Source organism: Cervus elaphus, chromosome 18, assembly GCF_910594005.1.
Source record: "Cervus elaphus chromosome 18, mCerEla1.1, whole genome shotgun sequence".
Classification (NCBI taxonomy): domain Eukaryota; kingdom Metazoa; phylum Chordata; class Mammalia; order Artiodactyla; family Cervidae; genus Cervus; species Cervus elaphus.
The window spans coordinates 19,640,526-19,662,179 of NC_057832.1; the positions used below are offsets into that span (position 1 = coordinate 19,640,526).

The 21,654-nt window shown below is 37.8% G+C and overlaps 1 protein-coding gene across 8 annotated transcripts in view; it reads left to right on the top strand.

Annotated features, from left to right (window-relative positions):
* AKAP9 (A-kinase anchoring protein 9) overlaps nucleotides 1-21,654 on the top strand; it is a 164,533-nt gene that overhangs the window by 21,249 nt on the left and 121,630 nt on the right. For all 8 annotated transcript variants that reach the window (XM_043872888.1, XM_043872890.1, XM_043872891.1 and 5 more), the window contains exons 2-3: nucleotides 2,775-3,029; nucleotides 15,581-15,625. In XM_043872888.1, the coding sequence (XP_043728823.1) occupies nucleotides 2,775-3,029; nucleotides 15,581-15,625 (300 nt within the window). The remainder of the gene's footprint in view (nucleotides 1-2,774; nucleotides 3,030-15,580; nucleotides 15,626-21,654) is intronic.

Below are 21,654 nucleotides of genomic sequence, written 5' to 3' on the forward strand. Positions count from 1 at the left end.
ACTTTGATAGCTATTTATGATGTGATCTTGTTTTCTTTATCATGTTTTTACAAAACATATTTTTCTGAGAATTTAATTTTGATGTTTGTTTGGTTTTTCTATTTGTTTTGTTTAGTGGAGTAGAGAGATTAGAGGGAATATTTTATGTTTTAATTCATTTAATTACCACTTTGAATTCTGAGACCATGGAACTTTTTTAGGTAGTGGATCTTTTATATCATCTTAGTTCTTAGGTTCCGTGGAACAGTGCTTAAAATGATTCCTCAGTGTTAACTTTTCTGTAAAAAAAATGCATTATCTTTTTTTCACTCAACCTTTATTTATTGAGTACTGCTCTAGGTTTTGAATATATAGCGGTGAACAAAAGTTCTTAGCTTCATGGAGTTTACCTTTGGGTTAATTGTTGAGAAAAAATAATATGACTTCATTTAATCAATAACATAGAATTACTGAAACAGTGTTTGGTAATTTTTTGGTCTTAGAAGTGATTAGTTCTAAACACAGTAATAAAACTGTTTTACTTTTTATTCCATATCTTTTATTAACTTTTTCACTAGGTTCATTTAATAATGGATATTGTTGTCTCAGACACAGGTTTGTTTGGTTTTTTAAATCTTTTTATAGTGCATAATTTTAACAGAAACTTGCTTTTGTTATGTATTTGTGCATATAAACATTAAGTATAAATTTTATATATAACCCTACAGAGATGGAATTTTAAACAGAATCTTCATCTTTGTCCTGATATCCTTTGCCGTCTGAATATGTTTTTAAATATCAAGAATGTATTAATACCTTTTTGCTTTTGCATTCTTTCTGAGGGATCCTTTTAAAATGATATGCCTAGACTTCTGATTCTATTTACAGATAATGTGTAATAGTGTTTCAGTTGGTTTATTTTTAAGAATGAATCTCCTATCCAAAGTAGTTTAAATGCATTCCAGCAGCTTAATAATGTACAAATAGAGGCAACTAGTCTTGCATCTGTTCCTTAAGCAGATAGCAGAATAACCGAATAGTTGCTAAACAGCTGAGGAAAAATTTTAAATGTGATGTATTTTTATGTTGTACAAGGTCAGTGATTAGCTATTTCTCACTTATTAATTAGATGTTTGTTAAATAAATAGTACTTATCTATTAACTTTTCTTTATCTACAGCAAACAAAAGTATAACATATGCTATCTATTATTCTAATATCTGTCACATAATTAGATAGTTAATGACATCAACATTATCAAGATTTCTTTAATACTTTATATCGTAAGGCATTTACTGACCATCTTTGTAATTGTTCTAATTTATATATTAATATGTTCATCTATTTCCTCTTTTTAAGGCAAAAGGGCTTACACTTGTTCTTATGCTTTTCTCTCACTGGGTTCAAATTAAATTTAGGAAGTGTTAATAGTTACTTCATATAAAATTAAGAAAATTTACTGCAGCAAAAAGGAAATTTCATGTGAGCATAAGGAAAAGTAGCTGTAATCTCTAGAGATAGACCAAAGTTGTTATGGTTATATTCTTCCAGTGTTTACCCATGCCTATATATATGTTATTAAAATTTAAGGTAGATATAATTGTTGAAGGCTATGAGCCTGAGGCCGCTCTTATCTTTGTTAAAAGAGATGCACATAATTTTCCTTTTACTAAAAAAGGTTATTTTATTATACCTACTGCTGTGTCATAAACATTTATTAATAATGATTTACATTAATATTTTAATATTAATAATGGTTTACATTAGTATTATTTTAATTAATCCAATATTGGCCAAAGTGTGTAATCTATATTTCTGATTTAGATAGTGATGAGATATTTTAGGTGATATGTTGTTGATCTAGTATTAAATAAATAACAGTAGATAGTATTGTTAAAAAAAAAAAGGTTAACTACTTTCCAGGTTTCTTTAAATCTGTCTGCTTATGACAAGTCAAAGTCTGTCTGGTACTAATAGAGTCTTAGCACCCCTCTAACACTTGTCTGTTTCTCTTAGAACCTTCATCAATGTCTAGCTAAAATTTTAATAATATAGTTGTATTTTATATTGTATTCATTTTTGTTTCTATTTTTTTTAATCAAATGACATTGTCTTTTAATTTATGTCAAGGATTCAAAGTCTCCTTTTGAAATAAATCTGAATAAGAAAAATACACTAGTTAAAACATATTAAGTAAATGGTAAGTCTAGGTGACAACTGGAATATGGCAAAACCCTGAAGGTGGAATGCAGATGGTTAAGGGCTGGGGGGCACTGTTGTTTGATAAAACAGTATTGATAAAAATATTTATAGTTTTTTCCCGCTATAAACAAGGCTGCATTGATCATTTGTGTAGCTAAAGCTTTTTGCATGAAATAATTACATTTACTAGAATATGTAAGTAGAATTTGCGGAAATTCCACAGAGCAAATGTATTTAGATTTCCTGTATTTTCATGTAATCTCATATCCAGAGATTATAGTTTTACTGAACAATGAATGAGGGCACCTGATTTTAGTTGTTTTTATTCTCCCCAACTCTGGGCTAATTTCTTTCTTTAGACATGATGTTTTCAGTTCTTCTCAACATTTGAATAGCATTCATTCAGAAATACCTGCCTTCTTTGCAATTCAGCAGTCATTCTTATATTAAAGACAGTATCCATTGTCCTTTATTTTGTCATCATTTTAGTGATGGGTTGATCCTTTAAAGAAAATTACTCCAAAGCTACTTATTTCTTAGTGGTGATAAAGAAAAATTATCTTTGACAATAATGATTTTTTTTTTTTTCTGTAGCTTGCCCAGTTTCGACAAAGGAAAGCTCAGTCTGATGGGCAGAATCCTAAGAAGCAGAAAAAAAAGAGAAAAACTTCAAGCAGTAAACATGATGTGTCAGCATACCATGCTGTAAACATTGAGCAATCACAGAGTGATGAGATGTGTGTAAATAATTCTCAGAGATCAGGAGCAGCCGTGCCTCCTGAATCCACAATAACGAGAACTTTACACAGTGGAGAAATAGTTAAATGTGACCAGGTCTTCTCTGTTGAAGTAAGTATTCATCCCGATTTATAAATACTAGCATTCTAAGTATAAAGTTATTGTAATGACATCACTCATTAATATCCTGTGTGATATTTGTGAGCTTGATTCAACACACATTTATTGAACAACTGTAATACACCAAAGATTGAGCACGAAGGATACAAAGATAAATATGATAGTCTCTGTACTTTAGGAAGGTCAGTCTAGTGGGGAAGGTAGACGTAAGACAGGTTGGATAGTCTGATGAGAGCTGTGCTAACAACAATGCATATGGTACCCTAAAGTGCCATGATTTGGGGGAATGCCCAAATTAGTCTAATGTGTCTTACTTGGGAAAGTTTCCTGGAAGAGATGATAGAACCAGGTCTTGAATTGTGAGTTAAGATTAGCTAGATGCAAAGAAGTAGGACAGACAACATCTGTGCTAAAGAATCAGCTTTCTCAAAGACATGAACCAGTGTGATGTGTTTTGGAATCCTTAAGTAGTTTAGTTTTAAATGGATATCCAAGTGACCCCGAGAAGGTGGTGGTAAAGGTGTGGGGGAGATTACACCTGGCCCATAGGAAGTTTTCCTCAATAAATGCTCATTTTCCTCCCCCCATTAATGATGGAATTTCCAAGAACAAGGAGATGAGGGAGAGGTTAAGAGTGGACTGGGTGGGGGTGGAATGGTGGCACTCCCACTAAGACGGAGCGTAGAGAACTGAGGGGTGCTGAGGAGGAAGAGTGTTGGCCAGGGCGTATGATGATGGTGGTGTGGGCTGTGCGCTGGCGTCCTTAGCTGGGAATAGGATTTAGAGGCATAGGCTTCAGTCAGGAGTCAGAGGTGTATGTCATAGGGGTTTGCTGTTCAGCATAGGAGTGGGTCTTACTGAGTTTTTCCTGCTTAGAGTTTCTTGAGCATTTTGGATACGTGGATTAATGTTTTTCATCAAATTTGGGAAGTTTTCAGTCATTACACCTTCAAATGCTCTTCCTGACCCTTTCCTCCTTCTGCGTCTCCATTATGCATATGTTACTACGTTAGGTATTGTTGCACAGATCTTTGATGATCAGTCACCTTATCTGTTTATTTCATTTACTTACTTGGCTGCAGCACGCAGCTCTCCACTTGCGTCTCACAGACTCCAGGGTGCACGGGCCTGGCTGCCTCACAGCACGTGGGGTCTCGGTTTCCCTGACCGGGGGCTGAGCCGTGTCCCCTCCATCGCCAGGCAGGTTCTTAGCTCCTGGACCACCAGGGAAGTCCCTGTTCTTTTTTAAAAACATTCTTTTTTTTCCCTCAAACTGGGTAATTTCAGTTGAACTTTTTTGAAATTTGCTGATTCTTCTTCCTCCTCAGATCTGCTGTTAAACCCCTCTAGTGAATTTCTGTTATTTTACTTTTAGCTTCAGAATTTCTGTTTGGTTTTTTATATGTTCTTTTTTTTTTAATATTCCCTATTTAGTGAGACATTGTTCTTACAATTTTCTTTAGTTTTTTAAGCATTGTTTCCTCCATTTATGTGACTTTTTAAGAAATATGTAACTTAAAATCTTTGTCCAATAAGTGCAATATCTATGTTTCCTTAGGGACAGTTTCTACCGACTACTGTTTTTCTTGTATATGGGCCATATTTTCCTTTTTCTGTATAATTTTTTGTTGAAGTCTGAATCTTTTATGTAATAAAATATGACAACTGTGGTGCTTGATTTGATTTGAAGAATATTTTCATTTTCTGCTGGACAAATCAATACTTGGACCCTTCACTGGAATTTTAGCATTTCAGGTGCAGAGTGTCTTGTTCACCATTTTATCCTCAGCAGCACAGTTTTTCATACACAATATGCGTTTAATCAGTAGTCCATTTAAAAGACTTTAGTGAGTGAACAAACCAAGAGGGCATACATCATGAAAGTACATTAGATGTAAAAGAGGGCCACGTAAGTCAGTTACAGGATTTTAGAATAGGAGCAAGCTTATTATGTCTGTTCCTGGCATCAGTTACTACATCACTGAGGAGATGGTCTTGTAACTTGGTCTTGAGAGCTGAGTAAAAGTTCTGTAAGTGTAGGTGAGACGGGAGACAGTGATGGTTCATATTTGGTTGTTTATGGGTTTTGGTTTCTTTGGTTGGTGAGTTGTTTTGTTTTTGGGGGGTCATTGGACAGGTACTGTGTTATCTTTCCCCATTTTGAAGGAATACTCTTCAGACTTCAGTGTGTATACAGATCATGTGTGTGATCTTTTTAAAATGCAGATTTCTAATTCAGCAAGTCTGAGTGGAACCCATGAGTCAAAATTTTTTTTAATTGATGTATAGCTAATTTAAAATGTTGTGTAGTTTCTGGTGTACAACAAAGTGATTCAGTTATACATATATATACATATATATTTATGTATACTTTGTAATATTTTTTCCACTTGTAATTAAAGTTTAATAAACCATTAAACTTGTAATGGTTTATTACAAGGTATAAAATATAGTTCTATTTTTTTAATCTATTATTGTATCTGCTAATCTCAAACTTCTAATTTCTCTCTGCTGCCTTCTTTGGTAACCATGTTTGTTTTCTGTGTCTATGAGTTTGTTTCTATTTTGTAAATAAGTTCATTGTGTCATTTTTAAACTGATATCATATGATTTTTGTCTGACTTGCTTCTTTTGGTGTGATAATCTCCAGGTCCATTCATGTTGCTGCAGATGGTATTATTTCATCTTTTATGGTTGAATAATATTCTGTTATCTGTGTGTGTGTGTGTGTGTGTGTGTGTGTGTGTGTGTGTATCAAATTCTTTCTCCATTCTTCTGTTGATGGACACTTACGTTGTTTCCGTGTCTTGGCTGTTGTAGATAGTGCTGCTATGAACATTAGGGATGCATGTATCTTTTTTAGTTAGAGTTTTCTTCAGATATATGCCCGAGAGTGTGATTGCTGGTTCATATGGTAATCATCTAAGTATTACGTTGGCTATGGGTTTGTCATAAATAGCTTTGATTATGTTGACATCTGTTCTCTTTATATCAACTTTGATAAGAGTTTTTATCATGAATGGATATTGCACAAAAATATATACATATATATAAATAAACTCAAAATGGATAAAAGACCTTGAATATTAGACTGGGTACTAGAAAACTGAGTAAAAAGTAGGCAGAAACTGACATAGATTGTAGCAATATCTTTTTCGATCTGTTTCTTAGAGGAATGGAAATAAAAGCAAAAATAAGCAAATAGAACCTAATTAAGCACAGGAGCTATTGTGCAGGAAAGGAAACCTTAAACAAAACAAAAAGACAAAATACAGAATGGGAGAAAATATTTGTAAATAATGTGACCAATAAGGGAGTAATATCCAAAATTTATAAACAGCTCATTCTGCTCAATATCAAAAAGACAAACCAATTGAAAGCTAGGCAAAGGACTAAACAGACATTTCTCCAAAGAAGATTTATAGATGGCTAAGAGGCACATGAAAGGATGCTCAGCATCACTAATTATTCAGTTCAGTTCAGTTCAGTCGCTCAGTCATGTCCAACTCTTTGTGAGCCCATGAATCGCAGCACGCCAGGCCTCCCTGTCCATCACCAACTCCCGGAGTCCACTCAAACTCATGTCCATCGAGTCGGTGATGCCATCCAGCCACTATTATTAGAGAAACGTAAATCAAAACTATAGTAAGATATCACCTCATACCAGTCAGAATATAGCAAATTATAATCACTTAAGCTTATGAATCTGTTTCTGTTTTGTAAATAATTCATTTGTATCATTTTTGGGGGGTTCTGTGTAAAACTGACATCATATCATATTTGTCTTTCTCTAACTTCGCTTAGTATAATAATCTCCAGGTCCATCAGTGTTGGCATAGAGGGCATTATTTCTTTCTTCTTAGTGATTGAGTAATATTCCATTACATATATGTACTTTATTTTCTTGGGCTCCAAAATCACTGCAGATGGTGACTGCAGCCATGAAATTTTTTTAAAAGATGCTTGCTCCTTGGAAGAAAAGCTATGACCAACCTAGACAGCATATTAAAAAGCACAGACATTACTTTGTCAACAAAGGTCCATCTAGTCAAGGCTATGGTTTTTCCAGTAGTCATGTATGTATGGATGTGAGAGCTGGACTATAAAGAAAGCTGAGCACCGAAGAATTGCTGCTTTTGAACTGTGGTACTAGAGAAGACTCTTGAAAGTCCCTTGGACAGCAAGGAGATTCAACCAGTCCATCCTAAAGGAAATCAGTCCTGAATATTCATTGGAAGGACTAATGCTAAAGCTGAAACTCCAGTACTTTGGCCACCTGATACAAAGAGCTGACTCACTGGAAAAGACCCTGATGCTGGGAAGGATTGAGGGCAGGAGGAGAAGGGAATGACAGAGGATGAAATGGTTGGATGGCATCACCGACTCAATGGACATGGGTTTGGGTGGACTCCAGGAATTGGTGATGGACAGGGAGGCCTGGCATGCTGCAGTCCTTGGGGTCACAAAGTCGGACATGACTGAGCGACTGAACTGACTGACCAGATCTTCTTTATTCATTCCTCTGTCAGTGGACGTTTAGGTTGCTTCCCTGTCTTGGCTGTTGTCACTGCAGTGAACATTAAAGTGTGTGTATCCTTTGAACTTGGTTTTCTGCAGTTAGATGCTCAGGAGTGGTACTACTGGATCTTATGGTAGCTCTATTTTTAATTTTTTAAGGAACCTCCATATGGTTCTCCATAGTATCTATACCAACTTACTTTCCCATAAACTGTATGAGGGTTCCCATTTCTCCACACACTCTGCTACATTTTTTGTTTGTAGACTTTGTGAAGATGGCCATTCTGACTGGTGTGAGGGGAAGGAATAGATAAGAGAGTTTGGGATTGACATGTACAGTCCGCTACATTTAAAATAGATGACCAACAAGGACATACTGTATAGCACAGCGAATGCCACTCAATATTCTATAATAACCTAAATGGGAAAGAGCTTGAGACAGAATGGATACGTCGGTTTGTATCAATATAACTGAATCACTTTGCTGTATATCTGAAACTAACACAACATTTTTAATCGACTATAATCCAATATAAAATATTCAAAAAAATTTATAAAACAGAATGGGTATTGAATTATATCAGATGCTTTTTCTGCATCTGTTGAGATGATCATACGTTTTTTGTCTTTTTTCTGTGATGTGGTGTATCACAGTAATTGATTTGTGTCTGTTGAACCAACCTTGTGAACCTGGGATGAATCCAACTTAAACATGGCGCATGGTCCTTTTTAATGTGTTAGTGGGTTTGGTTTGCTTGTTTTGTTGAGAATTTTAAAATTTATGTTCATCAAATGTCAGTTCAGTTCAGTCGCTCAGTCGTGTCCAACTCTCTGTGACCCCATGGGCTGAAGCACACCAGGCCTACCTGTCCATCACCAACTCCCGGAGTTTACCCAAACTCATGTCCATTGAGTTAGTGATGCCATCCAACCATGTCATCCTCTGTCATCCCCTTCTCCTCCTGCCCCCAATCTTTCTCAACATTTCAGGGTCTTTTCCAGTGGATCAGTTCTTTGCGTCAGGTGGCCAAAGTGTTGGAGTTTCAGCTTCAGCATCAGTCCTTCCAATGAATATTCAGGACTGATTTCCTTCAGGATGGACTGGTTGGATCTCCTTGCTGTTCAAGGGACTCTGAAGAGTCTTCTCCAACACTACAGTTCAAAAGCGTCCATTCTTCAGTGCTCAGCTTTCTTTATAGTCCAACTCTCACATCCATACGTGACTACTGGAAAAACCATAGCCTTGACTAGATGGACCTTTGTTGGCAAAGTAATGTCTCTGCTTTTTAACATGCTGTCTAGGTTGGTCAGATTTTTCTTCCAAAGAACAAGCGTCTTTTAATTTCATGGCTGCAGTCACCAATCTGCAGTGATTTTCGAGCCCAAGAATATAAATTCAGCCACTGTTTCCACTTTTTCCCCATCTATTTGCCATGAAGTGATGGGACTGGCTGCCATGATCTTAGGTTTTTGAATGTTTAGTTTTAAGGCAACTTTTTCACTCTCCTCTTTCAGTTTCATCAAGAGGCTCTTTAGTTCTTCTTCACTTTCTGCCATAAGGGTGGTGTTATCTGCATATCTGAGGTTATTGATATTTCTCCCGGCAGTCTTGATTCCAGCTTGTGCTTCATCCAGCCCCGAGTTTCTCATGATGTACTCTACATATAATTTAAATAAGCAGGGTGACAATACACAGCCTTGACGTACTCCTTTCCCTATTTGGAACCAGTCTGTTGTTCCATGTCCAGTTCTATCTGTTACTTCCTGATCTGCATACAGATTTCTCAAGAGGCAGGTCAGGTGGTCTGGTAAGAAATTTTCCAGTTTATTGTGGTTCACACAATCTAAGGCTTTGGCATAGTCAATAAGGCAGAATTAGATATTTTTCTGGAACTCTCTTTGTTTTTCGATGATCCAACAGATGTTGGCAATTTGATCTCTGGTTCCTCTGCCTTTTCTAAATCCAGCTTGAACATCTGGAAGTTCACAGCTCACGTATTTCTGAAGCCTGGCTTGGGTAATTTTGAGCATTACTTTTGCTAGCGCGTGAGATTAGTGCAATTGTACGTTGGTTTGAGCATTCTTTGGCATTGCCTTCCTTAGGGATTGGAATGAAAATTGACCTTTTCCAGTCCTGTGGCCACTGCTGAGGTTTCCAGATTTGCTGGCATACTGAGTGTAGCACTTTAACAGCATCATCTTTCAGGATTTGAAATAGCTCAAGTGGAATTCCATCACATCCACTAGCTTTGTTCTTAGTGATGCTTCCTAAGGCCCACTTGACTTCACATTCCAGAATGTCTGGCTCTAGGTTGGTGATCACACCATTGTGATTATCTGGGTCATGAAGATCTTTTTTGTACAGTTCTTCTGTGTATTCTTGCCACCTCTTCTTGATATCTTCTGCTTCTGTTAGGTCCCTACCATTTCTTTCCTTTATTGAGCCCATCTTTGCCTGAAATGTTCCCTTCGTATCCCTTGGGCAAGGCAATTCAACAGAGGTTTTGGCCTGTAATTTTCTTTTTTGTTTCTTTGTCTGGTTTTGGTATAAATGTAATGGTGGCTTCATAAAATGACTTTGGGAGTGTTCCCTCCCTTTTAATCATTTGGAAGAGTTTGAGAAGGATTGGTATAAATATTTTGCTTACCAGTTCCCCAGTGAAGCCATAGGGCTTGTTTGCAGGAGTGTTGTTTTGTTTTTTCAATTAAAAGATACTGTTTGACTTCTGGAGATGAGTCTATCCAGATTCTCTCGTTGTCTTGATTCAGTTTTGGTGGGCTGTATGATTCTAGGGACTGGTCTGTTCTAGGTTGTCCAATTTGTTGGCATATAATTGTTGATAGTATTAAGGTTTTTTGTGTTTCTGTGGTATCAGTTGTTATTTCTCGTCTTTAATTTCTTATTTTATTTGGGTCCTTTCTTTTCTTGCTGATCCCTGCCAGAGGTTTGGCGATTGTGTCCTTTCAAAAAAATGGCTCTTGGTTTTATTATTTCTGTTTTTAAAATTTCTCTTTTATTTATTTATAATCTTTACTGTTTCCTTCCTTCTACTGATGTTAGGTTTTGCTTTTCTTCTTTTCCTTTTTCCTTTAGGTGGTAGGTTGTTTACTTGAGAAATTTCTTGTTTCTTTTGAGGAAGACGTGTCACTGTGAACTTCCCTCTTAGGACTGCTTTTGCTGTATTTTGTAGGTTGTGTGGTTATTGTATTTGTATCGAGGTATTTTTTTACACTTGATCTTAGCCAAAAGGCCAAGAAGTGATGTCTCAGGTATTTTTAATTTCTTCTTTGATTTCATCACTGAGCCATTGTTTTTCTTAAACAGTTTGAAGTTTATGTTTATGTTTGGCTGCACTGGGTCTTCACTGCTGTGCAAGGGCCTTCCCTCCTTACAGCGAGTGGGGGCTCCTCCCTGGCTGCAGTGTGTGGGCTTCTCACTGTGGTGGCATCTCTTGTCCCAGAGCACACACAGGCTCAGTAGTCGTGGCACACGGGCTTAGTTGCCCTGCGGCATGTGAAATCTTTCCTGGAGCAGGGATCAAACCGGTGTCCTCTGCATTGGCAGGCAGATCCTTAACTCCTGGATCACTGGGGAAGTCCGTTGGTTTTTTAGTAGCATTTTGTGTTGTCGTTACTGTTGAGTGCTAAGTCGTGTCCGACCTTCTCGACCCTGTGGGCTGCAGCACGCCAGGCTCCCCTGTCCTCACTGTCTCCCTGAGTGTGCTCAGACTCACGCCTAATCATCTCATCCTCTGCCCTGCCCTTTTCCTTTTGCCTTCAGTCTTTCCCAGCACCAGGGACTTTTTCAGTGACTCAGCTCTTCACATAGGTGGCCAGTGAATTGGAGCTTCAGCATTAGTAGTATTCACGGTTGATTTCCTTTTAAGATTGATTGGTTTAATCTCCTTGTAGACCAGGGGACTCTCAAGAGTCTTGTACAGCACCACTGTTCCAAAGCATCAATTCTTTGGCACTCAGCCTTTGTTATGATCCAGCTCCACATTCGTACATGACTGTGGGAAAAACCATAGCTTTGACTACATGGATCTTTGTCAACAAAGTGATGTCTCTACTTTTTAATATGTTATCTAGGTTTGTCATAGCTTTCCTTCCAGGGAGCAAGTGTCTTTTACTTTCCTGGCTGCAGTCACCGTCCACAGTGATTTTGGATTCCAAGAAAATAAAATCTGTTACAGCTTCCACTTTTTCCCATTCCATTTACCATGAAGTGACGGGACTGGGTGCCATGATCTGAGTTTTTTGAATGTTGAGTTTGAAGCTAGCCTTTTCACTTTCCTCTTGTACCCTCATTAACAGGTTCTTTGGGGGCTTCCCTGGTGACTCAGTGGTAAGAACCCACCTGCCAATGCAGGAGACACAGGTTCAAACCCTGGGTGGGGAAGATCCCTGGAGATCTGGAGAAGGGAACGGCTACCCACCCCAGTATTCTTGCCTGGAGAATCCCATGGACAGAGGATCCTGGCGGGCTACAGTCCATGGGTCCACAAAAAGTCGGACATGACTAAACAATTAAGCATGCAAAAGGTTTTTTAGTTCCTCTTTGCTTTCTGCCATTAGAGTGGTACCATATGCGTATCTGAAGTTGTTGATATTTCTCCCAGCAATCTTGAGTTTATGTTGTTATTCATTCAGCTTGGCATTTCACATGATGTACTCTGAATATAAGTTAAATAAGCTGGGTGACAATATAGCCTTGACGTACTCCTTTACTGATTTTGAACCAGTCCATTGTTCCATGTGCAGGTCTAACTGTTGCTTCTGACGTGCATGTAGCTTTCTCAGGAGATAGGTGTTGGGATCTGGTATTCCCATTTCTTTAAGAATTTTTCACCATTTGTTGTGATCCACACAGTCAAATGCTTTAGTGTAGTCAGTGAAGCAGAAATAAATGGTTTTATGAAACTCCCTTGCTTTTTCCATGATCCAGCAAATGTTGGCAATTTAATCTCTGGTTCCTCTGTCTCTTTGAAACCCAGCTTGTACATACAGAAGTTCTCAGTTCACATACTGCTGAAGCCTAGCTTGAATGATTTTGAGCATTACCTTGCCTAGCATATGAAATGATTGCAATGGTATGGAAGTCTGAACATTTTTTGACATTGCCCTTCTTTGGGATTGGAATGAAAACTGACCTTTTCCAGTCCTGTGGCCACTGCTGAGTTTTCCAAATTTACTGACATATTGAGCACAGCATTTTCACAGCATCATCTTTTAGGATTTTCAATAGCTCAGTTGGAATTTCATCATCTCCAGTAGCTTTGTTTGTAGTAATGCTTCGTAAGGTACACTTGACTTCACACTCCAAGATGTCTGGCTGTAGGTGAGTGACCACACCATCATGGTTGTCTGGGTCATTAAGATCTATTTTGTATAGTTCTGTGTATTCTTGCCACCTCTTCTGAATCTCTTCTGCTTCTGTTGGGTCCATACCATTTCTGTCCTTTATCATGCTCATCCTTGCATGCAGTGTTCTCTTGAGATCTCCAGTTTTCTTGAAGAAATTTCTAGTCTTTCTCATTCAATCATTTTCCTCTGTTTCTTTGCATTATTCACTTAAGAAGGCTTTCCTATCTCTTCTTGCTGTTCTCTGGAGCTCTGCATTCAGTTGGGTGTATCTTTCCCTTTCTCTGTTGCCTTTCACATCTCTTCTTTCCTCAGCTACTTATAAAGCCTCCTCAGACAACCACTTTGCCTTCTTGCATTTCTTTTTCCCTTGGGATGGTTTTGGCCACTGCCTCCTGTACAGTGTTATGAAATTGTATCCATAGTTCTTCAGGCATCCTGTCTACTAGATCTAATCCCATGAATCTATTCATCACCTCCACTGTATAAGGGATTTGATTTAGATCATACCTGAATGGCTTAGTGGTCTTCGCTACTTTCTTCAGTTTAAGCCTGAATTCTGCAATAAGGAGCTCTTGATCTGAGCCACAGTCAGCTCCAGGTCTTTTGCTGACTGTATAGAGCTTCTCCACCTTCGGCTGCAAAGAACATGATTCGTGTGGTTTCAGTATTGACCATCTGGTGATACCGTGTGTAGAGCTGTCTCTTGTTTAGTTGGAGGAGAGTGTTTGCTATGACCGATGTGTTCTCTTGACAAAATTCTTAGCCTTTGCCCCATACACTGAGGCCAAACTTGCACATTATCCTGGGTATCTCTTGACTTGTTACTGCATTCCAGTCCCCTGTGATGAAAAGGACATCTTTTTTGGTGTTAGTTCTAGAAGGTCTCATAGGTGTTCATAGAACTGTTCAGCTTCTTCGGCATCAGAAGTTGGGGCATAGACTTGGTTTACTGTGATTTTGGTTGGTTTGTCTTGGAAGTGAACCAAGATCATTCTGTCATTTTTGAGATTGCACGCAAATACTGCATTTCAGATTCTTTTGTTGACTCTGGGGGTTGCTTCATTTCTTCTCAGGTATTCTTGTCCACAGTAGTAGATATAATGGTCATCTGAATTAAATTCACCCACTCCCATCCACATTAGACTGATTCCTAAGATGTAGATATTTGATCTTACCATCTCCTGCTTTATGTCAGCATATCGTTTAGTCTCCCTTTAATTATTTTTTTCTCTTTTATCTTTCTGTGGTTGATTTTTAGTTTCATGCTGTTGTGATAAAAAAAAAGATGTTGTTGATTTCTAATTTCATGCTGTTGTTACTACAAAAGATGATAAATAATTTCTATCCTCTTAAATACGTTTAGGCTTCAGTTGAGTTCAATTCAGTTGCTCAGTCATGTCTGACTTTTTGTGACCCCGTGGGCTGCAGCATGCCAGGCTTCCCTGTCCATCACCAAGTCCCGGAGCTTACTCAAACTCATGTCCATTGAGTTGGTGATGCCATCCAAACATCTCATCCTCTGTTGTCCCCTTCTCCTCCCACCTTCAATCTTTCCCAGCATCAGGGTCTTTTCAGATGAGTTGGTTCTTTGCATCAGGTGGCCAGAGTATTAGAGTTTCAGCTTCAGCATCAGTCCTTTCAATGAATATTCAGGACTGATTTCCTTTAGGATGGACTGGTTGGATCTCCTTGCAGTCCAAGGGACTCTGTCCCTTGTCCAAGGTTACCATGTGTCTTAGTATGTGGTCTGTCCTAGAGAATGCTTGTATGTGCTTAAAAAAGAATGTGTAGTCTGATTTTGGAGATGCAATGTCCAGAAAATATCAATTAAGTCTACTTGTTCTGTTGTGTCATTTATGATCTCTATTGTGTTTTGGTTTTCTGCCTGGAAGACCTGTCCATTGATGTCAGTGGGGCATTAAAGTCTTCTATTATTATATTCCATCAGTTTCTCCATTTATATCTGTTAGTATTTGTTTTATTTATTTCGGTGCTCCTATATTGAGTGCATGTATGGTTTGTATTTGTTGAATGAAAAAAGGAAATATCTAGGTCTCTTTTCTCACTTGTAAAATTAGATTCTTAGACAGTGAAAGCAGTGAAAATTTGGATTTTCTCCTTGACTCTTCTCAGTACTTCTAAGCTGAGGGAAGCTTGGAAAAGCCACTCACTTCTTACCCAAATACCAGGGACAACAGTGTTAATAACAACAGAAGTTTGTAATTTTCTTCAAGTTGTTACTATTTTTCTAGCACTAAGGTTGATGATTCTTTATCTTAAAGAAATTGAACTTTTTTGAGTAATAATTTAGGACTATTTTATTTAAAAGAAGTATAGGAATTAGAAGGATGATATCTTATTTGGTCCTCTTTCCTTAGAAATGATTTGTAGTATGTGAAAAATCTTGTGTGAAAGTACGTCTTGATACTTTTATACTTAGAAAATTGTCTAGTGATAAATTTTAGATGTTATTTAGCCATAGTGATTCATAATCAGAGTAGAATTTTTAAAATATTGAGTAATTTTTTCTTTGTTTTTAGTGATTTTTTTGAGTTTTCTTTAATAAGTTACCAATAGTAATGGGCTAATAAAGTAAAGTATTTGGAAGGGGAGTTGTAGAAAGATCATAAATAATCAGTTTTTGCTTTCTTTTTTAGCCGGAAAGTGAAATTTCAACCACAGCAGATGATTATAGTTCAGAGGTAAGAATAAGTAGCATTGTGATTGACATTTTATATTTTTAAAAATTATTGCTGATTATTAGTTTTTTATTACTTACAACTCACATGCTTTTCTTATTTTATAAATATAATAAAAATTAGCATAGTATAATGTAAATAACCTAGAAAACTTGAAGTTTATGTTTTCCTGACTTTTTTTTCAGATTATTAATTAAAGTCTTAAATATCTTTGAGTAACATGGTCCTTAATTAGATGGAGACCTTGTTTTAGTTTCTAGGGAAGTGTTTGAAATTGGGTTTTGTTATAAGGTTATATTTAACACAGTAAACCTTTCATAATATAGGCTATTTTATTTTGTGTAATTTTTTTACAAATGCTTGAATTCTAGTTAATTATATAAATCCATTTATTGAAATTAATGTTGCAATAGTGACTTTTAATTTAGGTGATAAAGGCTGATATGGGCATTGGGCACTTTAGGAGATACTTTCTTTATGTGTTAATAAATGTGTTGTTTATCTTTTTCCTTTAGACATGTTTGTCATTTATTTTTGGTCCAATATTTGAGGACATGGAAAACTTTCTTACTCTGAATGGCTGAACAACTCAGCATATTCTAGAAGTTTTTTTCTAATGGAATGTATTTATTTGATAATTGCTTTATGGAATTTTGTTGTTTTCTGTCAAGCCTTGTATGAGTTTTGATTTATCATAGTTGTCCAACAAAAAAAACTTCATGTTCTTAAATGAACTTATTACTGTTTTAGGTTGCTAATGGGAGTAAGAACTGTTACATTTCAAAAGCTTAAGGTAGTTGGAAGCTGGGAATATATTTATTAGTGATTCTCATCAGGAAAATAACTAACCAGTGTTAAATAAATAAATTATTTCCTAATTTAAGCTACATAAAGTTGCCTTTATAGGTAATATCTCAGTTTAAATTACAGGTTGCTATTCAGAGAATCTGCCCTGTGACTTTAAATATGGATCTTAAATATGAAAACATTGCTTTTCTCTTCTATAATACCTTACTTCTTAGAGCTTGTCTCTCAATTATGCTTGAACCACTGGAGACTTTGGGGCAGCCTAGGATTCCACAAAGTGCATTGTTTTCTTTATCAGTTCAGTTCAGTCACTCAGTCGTGGCTTTGTGACCCCATGGACTGAAGCATGCCAGACCTCCCTGTCCATCACCAACTCCCGTTGTTTACTCAAATTCATGTCCATTGAGTCGGTGATGCCATCCAACCATCTCATCCTCTGTCATCCCCTTCTCCTCCTGCCTTCAATCTTTCCAGCATCAGGGTCTTTTCAAATGAGTCAGTTATTCACATCAGGTGGAAAAAGTATTGGAGTTTCAGCTTCCAGTGAAACCCAGGACTGATCTCCAGGATGGACTGGTTGGATCTCCTTGCTGTCCAAGGGACTCTCAAGAGTCTTCTCCAACACCACAGTTCAAAAGCATCATTTTTTGGTGCTCAGCTTTCTTTATAGTCCAACTCTCACATCCACACATGACCACTGGAAAAGCCATCGCCTTGACTAGATGGACCTTTGTTGGCAAAGTAATGTCTCTGCTTTTTAATATGGTATCTAGGTTGGTCATAGCTTTCTTTCCAAGGAGTAAGCATGTTTTAATTTCATGGCTGCAGTCATCATCTGCACTGATTTTGGAGCCCCCAAAAATAAAGTCAGACACTGTTTCCACTGTTTCCCCATCTATTTCCCATGAAGTGATGGGACCAGATGCCATGATCTTAGTTTTCTGAATGTTGAGCTTTAAACCAACTTTTTCACTCTCCTCTTTCACTTTCATCAAGAGACTTTTTAGTTCTTCTTCACTTTCTGCTATCAGGGTGGTGTCATCTGCATATCTGAGGCTATTGATATTTCTCCCGGCACTCTTGATTCCAGCTTGTGCTTCCTCCAGCCCAGCGTTTCTCATGATGTGCTCTGCATATAAGTTAGATAAGCAGGGTGACAATATACAGCCTTGACGTACTCCTTTTCCTATTTGGAACCAGTCTGTTGCTCCATGTCGAGTTCTAACTGTTGCTTCGTGAGCTGCATACAGATTTCTCAAGAGGCAGGTCAGGTGGTCTGGTATTCCCATCTCTTGAAGAATTTTCCACAGTTTATTGTGATCCACACAGTCAAAGGCTTTGGCATAGTCAATAAAGCAGAAATAGATGTTTTTCTGGAACTCTCTTGCTTTTTCGATGATCCAGCAGATGTTGGCAATTTGATTTCTGGTTCCTCTGCCTTTTCTAAATCCAGCTTGAACATCTGGAAATTCACGGTTCACATATTGCTGAAGCCTAGCTTGGAGAATTTTAAGCATTACTTTACTAGCGTGTGAGATGAGTGCAATTGTGTGGTAGTTTGAGCATTCTTTGGGATTGCCTTTCTTAGGGATTAGAATGAAAACTGACCTTTTCCAGTCCTGTGGCCACTGCTGAGTTTTCCAAATTTGCTGGCATATTGAGTGCAGCACTTTCACAGCATCATCTTTCAGGATTTGAAATAGCTCAAGTGGAATTCCATCACCTCCACTAGCTTTGTTCCTAGTGATGCTTCCTAAGGCCCACTTGACTTCACATTCCAGGATGCCTGGCTCTAGGTGAGTGATCACACCATTATGATTATCTGGGTCATGGACATCTTTTTTGTACAGTTCTTGTGTATTCTTGTCACCTCTTCTTAATATCTTCTGCTTCTGTTAGGTCCATACCATTTCTTTCCTTATTGAGCCCATCTTTGCTTGAAATGTTCCCTTGGTATCTGTAATTTTCTAGAAGAGATCTCTAGTCTTTCCCATTCTATTGTTTTCCTCTATTTCTTTTCACTGATCATTGAGGAAAGCTTTCTTATCTCTCCTTACTATTCTTTGGAACTCTGCATTCAAATGGGTATATCTTTCCTTTTCCCTTCCCTTCTTTTCACAGCTATGTGTAAGGCCTCCTCAGACAGCCATTTTGCTTTTTTGCATTTCTTTTTCTTGGGGATGGTCTTGATCCCTGCCTCTTGTGCAGTATCATGAACCTCCATCCATAGTTCATCAGGCTCTCTGTCTATCAGATCTAGTCCCTTAAATCTATTTCTCACTTCCACTGTATAATCGTAAGAGATTTGATTTAGGTCATACCGGAATGGTCTAGTGGTTTTCCTCACTTTCTTCAGTTTAAGTCTGAATTTGGCAATAAGGATTTCATGATCTGAGCCACAGTCAGCTCCTGGTCTTGCTTTTGCTGACTGTATAGAACTTCTCCATCTTTGGCTGCAAAGAAGATAATCAATCTGATTTCGGTATTGGCCCTCTGGTGATGTCCATGTGTAGCGTCTTCTCTTGTGTTGGAAAAGGGTATTTGCTATGACCAGTGCGTTCTTTGGCAAAACTCTATTAGCCTTTGACCTGCTTCATTCTGTACTCCATGGCCAAATTTGCCTGTTACTCCAGGTGTTTCTTGACTTCCTGCTTTTGCATTCCAGTCCCCTATAATGAAAAGGACATATTTTTTGGGTATTAATTCTAAAAGGTCTTGTAGGTCTTCATAGAACTGTTCAACTTCAGCTTCTTCAGCATTACTGGTCGGGGTATAGACTTGGATTACCATGATATTGAATGGTTTGCCTTGGACACAAATAGAGATCATTCCGTCATTTTTGAGATTGCATCCAAGTATTGCATTTCGGACTTTTTTGTTGACTGTGAGGGTTACTTCATTTCTTCTAAGGGATTCTTGCCCTCCGTAGTAGATAGAGTGGTCATCTGAGTTAAATTCACCCATTCCAGTCCATTTTAGGTCACTGATCCCTAAAATATCAGTGTTTACTCTTGCCATCCTCTGTTTGAGATGTGGCATCTCCACTTCCATTTTCCCTTGTTTCATGGACCTAACATTCCAGGTTCCTATGCATTATTGTGCTTTACAGCATCAGACCTTGCATCCTTCACCAGTTACATCCATAACTGGATTTGTTTTTTCTTTATACCAAAGTGAATTTTTTATAATCCAGATCATGACAGACCTGACCATCTAATACATGCCTGTGAAATTTGCTTAAAATTTGTATAGCTGTTTTCTCCTATTGGGATAAGAAAACAAAATTTAACTTTTATTAATATAGATTCAAAACTGAAGACATCAAAAATGTGATTCAGGTTCTTTATGAAAAGCTAAATTAATAATATTGGAAATTCTTATTACTGTGAATTTTTGCCTAAATATTTCAAATTTAAAAAATTGGTAGGAATTATGGTTAGGTCCAGAAAAGTTTATTGAATCTGTATATCTGATACCTAGTAAGTATGATGTGTTTCAAAGTTAGGTAAAAACAATTTTAAATGTGAGTCTTACAGATAAAAGTTAGAATATACTGACCATGTTTCAACAGTAAGAACTATATTTTACATACATATATACAAGTAATTTTATATATTTACATATGTATTATATAGGGTTTCCCTGATGGCTCAGATGGTAAAGAATTTGGCTGCAAAAGGGAGACCCGGGTTCAATCCCTGGGTTGGGAAGATCCCCTGGAGGAGGGCACGGCAACCCACTCCAGTATTCTTGCCTGGAGAATCCCCATGAACTGAGGAGGCTGGTGGGCTACAGTCCATGGGGTCACAAAGGGTCGGACACAACTGAGTGACTAAGCACACAGCACGCAGGTTTTACATATATACATACAGTTATATACATGAATATACAGTTGCACTCATCTCCCATGCTAGTAGGGTCATCCTTAAAATCTTGCATGCTAGGCTTCAGCATTATGTGAACCAGAGAACTTCCAGATGTCCAAGCTGGGTTTAGAAAAGGAGAGGAACCAGAGATCAAGTTGCCATCATTCGCTGGATCATAGAGAAAGCAGGGGAATTTCAGAAAAACATCTGCCTCTGTTTCATCGACTGTGCTAAAGACTTTGCCTGTGTGCATCATAATAAACTGAGGAAAGCTCTTAAAGAGATGGGAATACCGGACCATCTTACCTGTCTCCTGAGAAGCGTGTGTGCAGGTCAAGAAGCGGCAGTTAGAACCCTGTATGGAACAACTGATCAGTTCAGGATTGAGAAAGGCATATGACAGTGCTGTCTGCTGTCACCATGTTTACTTAACCTATATGTTAAGCACATCGTGAGAAATGCTTGACTGAATGAGTTACAAGCTGTCTCAGGATAGGTGAGAGAGACATCAACAACCTCAGATATGTGGATGATACCACTCTAATGGCAGAAAGCAAAGAGGAGCCAAAGAGCTTCTTAATGAGTGTGAAGGAAGAGAGTGAAAGAGCCAGCTTAAAACTAAATATTAAAGAACTAAGATCATGGATCATCGAGAAAGCCAGAGAGTTCCAGAAAAACATCTTTTTCTCCTTTATTGACTATGCCAAAGCCTTTGACTGTGTGGATCACAATAAACTGTGGAAAATTCTTCAAGAGATGGGAATACCAGACCAACCACCTGACCTGCTTCTTGAGAAACCTATATGCACATCAGGAAGCAACAGTTAGAACTGGACGTGGAACAACAGACTGGTTCCAAATAGGAAAAGGAGTACGTCAAGGCTGTATATTGTCACCCTGCTTATTTAACTTATATGCAGAGCACATCATGAGAAACGCTGGGCTGGATGAAGCACAAGCTGAAATCAAGATTGCCGGGAGAAATATCAATAACCTCAGATATGCAGATGACACCACCCTTATGGCAGAAAGTGAAGAGGAACTAAAAAGTCTCTTGATGAAAGTGAAAGAGGAGAGTGAAAAAGTTGGCTTAAAGCTCAACATTCAGAAAACTAAGATCATGGCATCTGGTCCCATCACTTCATGGGAAATAGATGGGGAAACAGTGGAAACAGTGTCAGACTTTATTTTTTGGGGCTCCAAAATCACTGCTGATGGTGATTGCAGCCATGAAATTAAAAGATGCTTACTCCTCGGAAGGAAAGTTATGATCAACCTAGATAGCATATTAAAAAGCAGAGACATTACTTTGCCAACAAAGGTCCATCTGGTCAAGGCTATGGTTTTTCCAGTGGTCAT